The sequence below is a fragment of the Portunus trituberculatus genome, chromosome 24, assembly GCF_017591435.1.
Source record: "Portunus trituberculatus isolate SZX2019 chromosome 24, ASM1759143v1, whole genome shotgun sequence".
Classification (NCBI taxonomy): domain Eukaryota; kingdom Metazoa; phylum Arthropoda; class Malacostraca; order Decapoda; family Portunidae; genus Portunus; species Portunus trituberculatus.
Genome location: NC_059278.1, coordinates 4,957,656 through 4,968,444, shown reverse-complemented (window position 1 = coordinate 4,968,444; position 10,789 = coordinate 4,957,656). Strand labels below are relative to the sequence as shown.

Here is a 10,789-nt window from a genome sequence, read left to right as displayed (position 1 = left end):
TTACATGACTTGCCCATTTACATACAAGATGCAAAATAATGATTACACAAGTTTTGGATGAAAGATATTCATTTTAATGATACATGAAAGAATTCAATGTGTAGAACTTTTTTTTTTTTTTCATTTTACTTATTTTAAAAATGATGTACACTTGGGTTGCCCCACCAGTGGTGATCTGAAGACCTGAAAAGAAGAGATAAAACCCTTGTAAGACACTGATATGGATATGTACTCCACACAACTCAAAAAGCTATACACTTCTTGAAGGATGATGACATGACTATAATTTAAGTTATCTGAGATTAACTATCCTACAGAAGAATCTTTAAATATGAATAAGTCAGAACAGATTTTTCTAAATAAGGACAGTATATGAATGAACTTTTATACTAAATAAGAATTTTTCTCCAAATATGAATTTACTGTCTCAGCATAGCTATGGTGAAATAACTTTAAACGGAATATTTTGGCATCGCCAAAACAGGGATTTGGTTGTCTGCAGCTACGATATATATATCATAATACTCATCTTTGTCAAATAAATTAACACTGTATTTAGTATTACAGCACACTTAATTTGGATATATCCACTTCTTTACTTTTAAAAAGGAAGAAAATGTTTAATTTTTATTTATTTTCTTACAATAGCCATGATCTTGGTATAATATTCACTAAAACACTTCACAATACTGCCTTCTAACATTTCAAGGCCAATATAGTGATTCCCACATCCACACATAGTATTTAAATAGTTTTGCCACATTTTTTAGTCTCTGCTTGATGATGGCTAAGAATGTTCCTTTCATTTTATAAGTTGGTTTCAAAACACACAAGTGATGCGTGATTTTTTTTCTAGGTGAATGCTTTTTGAATATAAAATTCTATCAACTGGTCAATATGGCAGTTTTTCCAGACCATAGCAAACCTAAGTGTACTAAAGATCATGAATTACTACAAAATAAAAAGGAATGAGCTAAAGAAAATTAGTGATAGTGTTGTTAGACCAAGTCAATGAACTCAAAAATTTTCAACTCCTTTCAAAGTACATATTGATGAATAAGAATATGAATGAATTATAAAACACTTGTTAGTAAATTAATGAAGTATATTTTGCATAAGAGATGCTGAACCTGTAAAAATATACACTGACTAATCTATAGAAGAATGACATGAAGATAGCATGGATTCATCAGTACTGTAGAGGATATGTGGCAGATTAAATTCTTTAAATATGATATACAATTAAATGTCACAAAATGGAAGACTTACAAAGCTTCACATACCTATATTTTGTTTACTAGCAACTTATTTTTCCATATACCATACTGTACATCAAGAATGTCAATACCACTCACCAGCACTACAGAGCAAATCTGCTGTTTCATTTCATGTAGTTCAGGCTCTACTATACATGCTGTCAAAAAAGAAAGTGCAGATTGCTTGACAAAAGATAACTGAACTTACTGTCTTGGAGGGAAATGCACTTCTATCATTCAACTGCATTTAAAATTTGAGGCTGCGAGGTGTCATGAACTGTTTGACAGTTTCATCTGTGACAAGCTTCCTTCTCTCCTGGAACTCTGCCATCATTTTCTGCAGGACCTGTACACCAATGCAAAGTTAGCAGGTACTTATATACCTTGCATGATAATTAGCTATTTACCATATATTCTTTGAGCTTTCCCTAGAGATCCTTTTTTATATGTAGTTGATACTTGACTCTATAATAATGCAGGCCTCCCAGTTTATCACTTTTAAACAGAATTGTACATTTCACACATGCAAAATGATACCAAGCCATCTTAGAGGGAGTAGAACAAAGTTATGTTGATTAACTTAAGTAACAATGAAATATGGAGTGCTGGCTATGGATTATTGTCTGTCACATCCATCAAAAGTTTATAATGTAACTCATTAAAATACTATCTGCATGAAAGCTAAATTTCATGATCACAAATAAACACACGTACCTTGATCAATTCTGCTTTGAGTTCTCCAGTGAGCATCTTCCCTGAGGAGTACTGCTGTCGGATCTCCTCCAATTTTTCATCATCGTCCAAGAAAAATGTGAGGTACATAAAGGAAACATCCACCTCACAGTCCCCACCCAGCTCCCTGTGCTCCTCCACTGTGTCTCTTCCTCCAGAGAATGCATACTTGTTGATCTGGCACAAAGAAAAGTCAATCAGTGTTTCTGTATACCTCCTAAAATATGGAACAGGTTACACTGGCCAGATTCAATGCAGATAATAAAGGAGCTCTGGTAAAAGAAGAAAGCTTTAGAAATATTTGTGTGTCTGTATATCTTTGCTGCTATTCCATAACAGGAATATACACAGAATACATAGAAGGAAATTCAATAACTAAAAAAAAAAAAAAAAAACTATATGAATTTTCATAGCTACTTAACAAATGTTGTACAACTAAGTTCTTCCAGTATGTGGAAAATGAGCACTAATGCTGGTAAATAGCAAAGGAAATGTGTCCAATCAGAGTGATCCAATATACCTTTTTCTTAATTTGATTGGCTGTGTCTGTCAGATAAATAGAAGACGTTGAGTCAGAGGCACTCATCTTGCTACTGGCTCCATGCAGGGCTGGGAAGAAAGTTGCATGTAGGAGTGCTGGCTTCTGGCACCCAATCTTTGGAGCTACATCACGAGTCATACGGAAATATGGATCCTGAAATACACGCAAACACTCGGTAAAATAAAAATCATTATAGTATTACGAAGAAGCAGCAATGGTAGAGGTAGGAGGCATTTCAAAACAATCATCAATGAACATCATCTTGTCTTTGTATCTTCTACTTTATCTCACTAGTTACAATACTATCCTTCCATAAAGGGAGTCAGTCCTATCATATTTTACAAACATAAACCAAAGCATAGATGTATACAACTACCACTTTCAAGTTACCTGGTCAATGCCACAAGGAATAAGGCAAAGAACATCTTTCCTATTTCCAAAGATGAAGGGGAAGCTGGAGGAGAGGCATGGGGCAGCCTGGATGGCTGGGAACATTATCATGCCAATACTGCTGGATTCATCAAACCCAAAGATCCCTTTCACCTGGTTAAATGTGACATGCTTTTGTATCTTGAGGACATTTCTGTCAAATAATAGGAAGTACATTAATAATCAGCTGCTTTGATTAGATGAAGTGGTTAGTCATTTCCAACTGGTATATGAAAAACATTTTCACAAATGTTGGATTATGGACCTTTCTTTTATCTGGTGACTGAATGTGTTTTGTTGTTGTTGTTGTTGCCCTTAGCCAGTTCTCACCTCTTTAAAAAAAAAAAAAAAAAAAAAAAAAAAAAAAAGTTGCCCTTAGCCAGTTCTTGCCAACCCCCCCACCCAAAAAAAAAAAAAAGGACAATCAAGCTTCAATAACATTTCATAACAAACTCAAACTTATAAAACTGGAATGATGGTGTTTAGATAAGAAAATAAGTAACTGTTAATCTCACTGCCAAACACTTACTGGTAGAAAGCTCCACCAACAAAATCAACATCAGAAAAGATGAAGGTCTTGTTGACATCAAAATCCAAGGCAATGATGTCCTTGGCATTTTCATGAGCCAGGCTGTGGTAGTGCTCTAGGGAGTTGTCCTTCTTGGTGGCATCTTTCTGCCACAGGTACTTCTCATCGTCAGTCAGCTGGATCACCAGTGGAACGTCAAACACATCCTGCAGCCACCTGTTGGGAATGACACAATTTATTTCCAATCCACCATGGCTCTCACCTGCAGGAATACACTTTTACACTTTCATTTTTATACTGTTCCTCCCCTTCAGCATCTGAGACACATCCCTGTACTGAGTGCAACAGATGTGACTGTCTGACATGGATGTATATATTCCTCACTCTTTCTCCCACCTAAACCTTCCTAATCTTAATTCAATGTTATACAAGGTGGAGAGGCAGCCTACAAATGACATTTCAACCTTCATCTCCTAGAACTCATGCACTTAACATTTCTATATGAAATCATGCCAAGACTGTTCTTAAACTAGCCACAAGTCATATAGAGGGGCCTTATGGAGTATGGTTCACACAGAGGTTTCCATTCACTCTGCTCTCTTGAACAGAAATACATCAAAATAATTCTGTATCAGGATTGTAGTAGTGTCACTGTAAGATGGCAGCAACAACACTCACTTTGTCATGATGAAGGCAATGAGGTGTCCAATGTGCATGGCAGTGGAAGAGGGTCCCCTACCAGTGTACAAGAAAAATTTCTTGCCGCTTTCCACTGCATCCAATATTCTGTGAAAGTATGAAATGTACAGCTAAAAAGAGGAACACAGTTTAAAGGCAGATATGAAATATATTCAATAACAATATATTACTTATGTACTGAAGTTTTCAATTATACAGCTGAGGATACTTCAAAGTAGGTAAATAGGAAACTCACTCAAATTGTTTAGGAAATATACTTAACACAGTAAGAATATTTTGACTTTCATGAAGTTCTGATGAAAAACTAATGGACAACAAAATGTGATGTACCACTGGTCACTTTAAAATCTGTAATAATGCTAGAAATAAGATGTTCTCCTCCATCTGATCAAAAATTATGCCATAGACAGCCGAGTTATGGCAGTATCTCACCTGTGCATGTCTCGGTGGGAGAAGAATATGTTGCGGCGAAGAAATCGATGAGGTTTGTGGCCAGTGATTCTTTCAAACCTTTCGAGCAGCGCTTCATCAATGCGTGATGACCCAAACCTGTCTGGGAAGAACTCATTAGTCAACTAATGAGTAATGCTAGCAGGTTAAGAAGGAAGATAGGGAATGATAAGACTACTTGAACTGATGCCATGGAAGTTACTGTAATAGTCATCATGGGAGTTCCAGGCACCTCCAGTACCACATTGTGACTGTCCTACTGTTTTTCATGTTTCAATTTCTGTCATGTAGCTTTTTCCTCAAGGCATCTTGTAACAACTACCTTCAGTGGCTATAAATTTGCTAGCTAGTCAAGCAAAAACATGATATATATATATATATATATATATATATATATATATATATATATATATATATATATATATATATATATATATATATATATATATATATATATATATATATATATATATATATATATATATATATATATATATATATATATATATATATATATATATATATATATATATATATATATATATATATATATATATATATATATATATATATATATATATATATATATATATATATATATATATATATATATATATATATATATATATATATATATATATATATATATATATATATATATATATATATATATATATATATATATATATATATATATATATATATATATATATATATATATATATATATATATATATATATATATATATATATATATATATATATATATATATATATATATATATATATATATATATATATATATATATATATATATATATATATATATATATATATATATATATATATATATATATATATATATATATATATATATATATATATATATATATATATATATATATATATATATATATATATATATATATATATATATATATATATATATATATATATATATATATATATATATATATATATATATATATATATATATATACAGGCAACCCCTGCTTAACGAAGGGGTTATGTTCCTAAAAAACACTTCGTTAAGCGAACCAATTATAACAAGTTTAACCCTTGACTTGAACTTCCATTGAGAGTAAACAAAGCGAGAGTGCATCATAGTACAGTGAAAGGTTTAACCCTCATGTTCCGGCGATCATATATGAACGATTGTATCAGTGCGTCTGTAGCGATGGCGATCGTTTTAATCAAGAATTTTCGTGCCTCATGTTTGAGCTCCACGCGCGGTTTCTCGAGTCAGATGGCGAGTAGTGTTGCCACTAACTCTGTATATTTAGGGGTAACGAAGCTATTCTCCCATTCTGAGGGCGGCACTTGGCAACCCCAGCGATCCGCCGTGTCGAAAGCACCCTGATAAGAGAGAAGGGACGTCTCAGTTCATAACTCACTATGGAACAAGACAGATAATTCTTATTTAGCAGTGCTTCTGAGCCTGACTAAAGTGACATTGATTATGAGGAAGAAACTGAAGAAAGCGAAGACAACAGTAGTGAAGACTCGGAAAATGATTCAGAGGATCCACCTGTTTTCTCAGAACAGAGAGAAGACAGAGATAGTGGTGATGGAGAAGACTCCAAACATCGTATTGAGAACCCAGAGTGGCTCACGGAGATGCAGGCGTGCCTCTTGTGTTCTGGGAAGACGATCAAGGTGTGTGTGTGTGTGTGTGTGTAAGAGAGAGAGAGAGAGAGAGAGAGAGAGAGAGAGAGAGAGAGAGAGAGAGAGAGAGAGAGAGAGAGAGAGAGAGAGAGAGAGAGAGAGAGAGAGAGAGAGAGAGAGAGAGAGAGAGAGAGAGAGAGAGAGAGAGAGAGAGAGAGAGAGAGTGTGTGTGTGTGTGTGTGTTTGCGCGGTGTCATCGCTCACTGAGCTGTTTCTGCTTGACGGATCACACAGCAGGCGGAGGTGGAATCCTTGATAAGGCAATAACTAAACTTTCAAAGGTCACATCGAGCTAGAAAGTACATCATTGTATTCAGAATAACAAAAAGAAAATAATTAATAGTATTCAAACAGTCTTCTGACAATTTCTAGGTTTACCATTTTTACCCGTCATGGGATATTGGAAAATAGTTTAATCACCAGAACATACGGGTTAATGAAAGTAAAAATTACGAAGTTAAACATTTAGGTAGTTTAATCTAAGTCATTATAACTAATGTATGTATGTACGTAACTTTATAATGTTGATGATCTTAAATTTAGGAAGGGAGGGAGAGTGAAACGGGAAAGACACTAACTGGCAACCTGTGGAATGTAAACAAAGGGCGCATTATTGTACCGCATACAAAACTTATGTACCACATTTCCACAATTGGCTTTCCATTTTATCCATTGTAGAGTCACGAGTTCAGGTGGTTCTTTTTAACTTGCAAGGAAGATATGGTCTCATCGGCCTTCTTAATAGAGTCTGCTGACTTGAAAATAGTTGAGACAATAGATGGAGTCAAGATGGTGGCAAGCAATGCTATAGTTTTGTCGCCTCTCTTGTGTCTGTGAATAATATCCAGCTTCACTTCGAGAGTAAGAGACTTCCTGGTCTTCTTAGGAACGCTATGCCACATTGCAGGGCGTTTTGGTGGCATGTAGAGCGAGGGAAGATGAGCTGCTGCTGACGCTGTTATGTTTTGAACAGGGGGAGTGAGTATTGCACATGTTGTCTTGATCTTGATCTTGATACTACAGGTGACTTGGGATCGCTCCTGAGCCGCTGTCCATGAGAGGCTTGATCTTGATCTTATCTTGATTCTACAGGTGTCCCAGGATTTCTCCTGAGGCAGGCCTTAGTATTGGCTAGTCCTGGTGTATTCAAAAGCCTGTTGGCTTGCGTGATACTGCGGGGCTTTCAAACTTGGAAAAAATTGTGTGGATAAAACTTTGTTAAAGCGAGTTTGGTGTTCGTTAAACGAGCAGATGGTAGTAAAATGAAACCTTTGTTGTAGCAAAATTTTGTTGTGTGAACCTTCGTTAAACGGGGGTTGCCTGTATATATGCATGTATATCAATAGCACTAACAGACTTAAATGAGAAGGCCAGTAAGAAAACATATGTATTACTAGTGTAGTTACAGAATGGCATGCATGTTTGTGCTATACTACTAAACTTTTCAAGCAGGTGTCAAATTAGACTGCACAATCTTTACATCTCAGCAAAAGCTATCCATTCCACACTCCACTGACAGATAAAGGGCAAAAAATGACTTACCAATCAACTTGTCATAGTCAATGCCCTTGTTGCTCGATGCTTGGACGTTGTGTGGGGTGACTATATCCTCCTCTAGTGGTGGAGGTTGTCCTGCCTCACCCTGCCCCTCAACCTCCACACTGTTGTTCACCATGATGGTTACCTGTTAATGAATATGTAGTATGAACATCACACACACACACAGTGTATGGAAAAGGCTGATGCAAGACTCTGTATGTAGTGTCACATTATAATAATAATGATGATAATAAAAATAAAAATAATAATAATAATAATAATAACAATACTACTACTACTACTACTACTACTACTAATAATAATAACTTTGAGGAAGAAGAAGAAGAAGAAGAAGAAGAAGAAGAAGAAGAAGAAGAAGAAGAAGAAGAAGAAGAAGAAGAAGAAGAAGAAGAAGAAGAAGAAGAAGAAGAAGAAGAAGAAGAAGAAGAAGAAGAAGAAGAAGAAGAAGAAGAAGAAGAAGAAGAAGAAGAAGAAGAAGAAGAAGAAGAAGAAGAAGAAGAAGAAGAAGAAGAAGAAGAAGAAGAAGAAGAAGAAGAAGAAGAAGAAGAAGAAGAAGAAGAAGAAGAAGAAGAAGAAGAAGAAGAAGAAGAAGAAGAAGAAGAAGAAGAAGAAGAAGAAGAAGAAGAAGAAGAAGAAGAAGAAGAAGAAGAAGAAGAAGAAGAAGAAGAAGAAGAAGAAGAAGAAGAAGAAGAAGAAGAAGAAGAAGAAGAAGAAGAAGAAGAAGAAGAAGAAGAAGAAGAAGAAGAAGAAAACAACAACAAGAAGCAGTAACACAAACAAATACGTAAATGAGCAAACCAACTTTCAAACTTTACACAAGAATAGAAACTACATAATCAACAAACCAACTCACCTCCTTATCATTGACGAGGAGGGTAAGACTCTCCTTTTTGGCAGCAGGGAAGCTGGCACTCTCCGGGCCAAAGCTGTGTATATGTGTGTACCAGCGGAGAAGGTGACAGAGGTGGTTTGGTGGGGCACACTTGAATTGCCTGTAGAGAGCAGTGTCGCCCTGGCTCGCTGTGTAGCCGTGTACGTAGCTGCAGCTCAGGAAGTGTTCATCTAAAGCTTTCGTCTCGAGATCACTGAGGGGCATTCTCTGTGGGTGTGGGTGGGATGGAGGTAAATAATAATCTCAAAGGAAAATAATATACTTCTAATGAATGTATATACTAGTCAATGTTGGGAGTTGTACACTGTGTAACACAAGCTTCTCTTAATACTGCCAGAAGTGATAGTGCTGGTTATTTTAAGATGGAAATGTTCGATGCACATATGCTTTCAGAGGTGGTGTTTAACCATGGTACAAAATTTGTGTAGCCTTGCAATAAATACAACAGCCAGGTGAGGCAGGCATTCATGGCAGGGATCTGACCTTGTGAATAATTCAGTCATGATTCCTACAGGTGTTGGTGCATGATTTCTACAGGTTTGAGGCAGTACCTTCACCAGACAGACATCTTCCAAACTCAAATTGAAAATAATTATGAAATACTTCAGTTTTTTTCTTTTCATGTATGATGGGATAACTGGCTAAGGACAGCAAAAACAATCAAATAAAAGGCCCACTGAGATGCCAGTCCCTGAACAGGGTCAAGAGAGTTACCCAAAAGAATAGGATAAATGTCTTGGAACCTCTCTTTTATATGTGTTCAAGTCATAGGCAAATAGAAATACAGAAGCAGGCAGTGAGTTCCAGAGATTACCAGAGAAGGTGATGAATGATTGACAGCACTGGTTAGCTCTTGTGTTAGAGAGAAAGAAGAAAGTCTTGTGCAGTGAGGCTGTGAGAGGAGGGGAGGCATGCAGTTAGAAGATCAGAAGAGCAGTTGATATGAAAACAGTGGTAGAAGATAGAAGCTCCTTCTCTCTTCTCAGAATGAAATAAAATACTATAATTGGCTATATTCTTCTTCAATGACACTCAATTGTCTCCCTCTTCCACACTGAATATCCTCAGTCTGTCCTTTACTCATAATCTTAACTGGAAACTTCACATCTCATCTCTTGCTAAAACAGCTTCTATGAAGTCAGGCGTTCTGAGGTGTCTCCACCAGTTTTTCTCGCCCCTCTTACTGCTTACTTTGTACAAGGGCCTTATCTGCCACTGTATGGAGTACTCTATGCATGTTTGGGGGGTTTCCACTAACAGTTTTATTAGATAGGGTGGAATCAAAAGCTTTTTATCTCATCAACTCCACTCCTCTAACTGACTATCTTCAATCACTTCCTCACTGCCGAAATGTTGCTTCTCTTTCTATTTTTTATTGCTATTTTTATGCTAACTGTTCTACTGATCTTGCTAACTGCATGCCTCCTCTCCTCCTGCGACCTTGCTACACAAGGCTTTCTTCTTCCTCTCATCCCTATTCTATCCAACTCTCAAATGCAAGAGTTAACCAGTACTCTCTATCAATCATACTTTTTTTTTTTTTTTTTTTATTTATACCATGTGGGCTTTTCACGGGAATTTATGGGCTAAAGGGGATACTTTTTGGAGTACCTCCTATCTTAAAGCCCACCCGCTAGGAAACCGTTGCCCAGAGTGAGGAAGCCCAACCTACACTCGGACCGTGGACAGGATTCGAACCCGTGCGCTTGGAGACCCCTCGGACCCCAAAGCACGCATGGTTCCACTGTACCACGGCGGCCCCAAACTAGTAAACTCTGGAACTCCTCACCTGCTTCTGTATTTCCACCTTCCTACGACTTGTCTTCTTTTAAGAGGGAGGTATCAAGATATTTGCTCCCTAATTTTGGCTAATACTTTACTTTTTTCTCGAGAACCAGCACCCAAGTAGGCTTTTTTTTTTTTTTTATGCCTTTGGCTGGACCTCTCTCCTAGAAAAAAAAAAAAAAATAAATAAATAAAAAAAAAAAAAAAAATAAATAAAATAAATAAATAAA

At 36.1% G+C, this 10,789-nt stretch overlaps 1 protein-coding gene across 2 annotated transcripts in view; it reads right to left on the bottom strand.

Moving 5' to 3' along the window:
- LOC123508026 (tryptophan--tRNA ligase, cytoplasmic-like) overlaps positions 1-10,789 on the bottom strand; it is a 33,207-nt gene continuing 22,418 nt past the window's right edge. For both annotated transcript variants that reach the window (XM_045261386.1, XM_045261387.1), the window contains exons 2-11: positions 8,736-8,981; positions 7,865-8,006; positions 4,619-4,739; positions 4,166-4,273; positions 3,488-3,703; positions 2,920-3,112; positions 2,509-2,682; positions 1,971-2,165; positions 1,465-1,602; positions 1-183 (exon numbers count right to left, since the gene is read on the bottom strand). In XM_045261386.1, the coding sequence (XP_045117321.1) occupies positions 1,504-1,602; positions 1,971-2,165; positions 2,509-2,682; positions 2,920-3,112; positions 3,488-3,703; positions 4,166-4,273; positions 4,619-4,739; positions 7,865-8,006; positions 8,736-8,978 (1,491 nt within the window). In that variant the 5' untranslated portion in view covers positions 8,979-8,981 and the 3' untranslated portion in view covers positions 1-183; positions 1,465-1,503. The remainder of the gene's footprint in view (positions 184-1,464; positions 1,603-1,970; positions 2,166-2,508; positions 2,683-2,919; positions 3,113-3,487; positions 3,704-4,165; positions 4,274-4,618; positions 4,740-7,864; positions 8,007-8,735; positions 8,982-10,789) is intronic.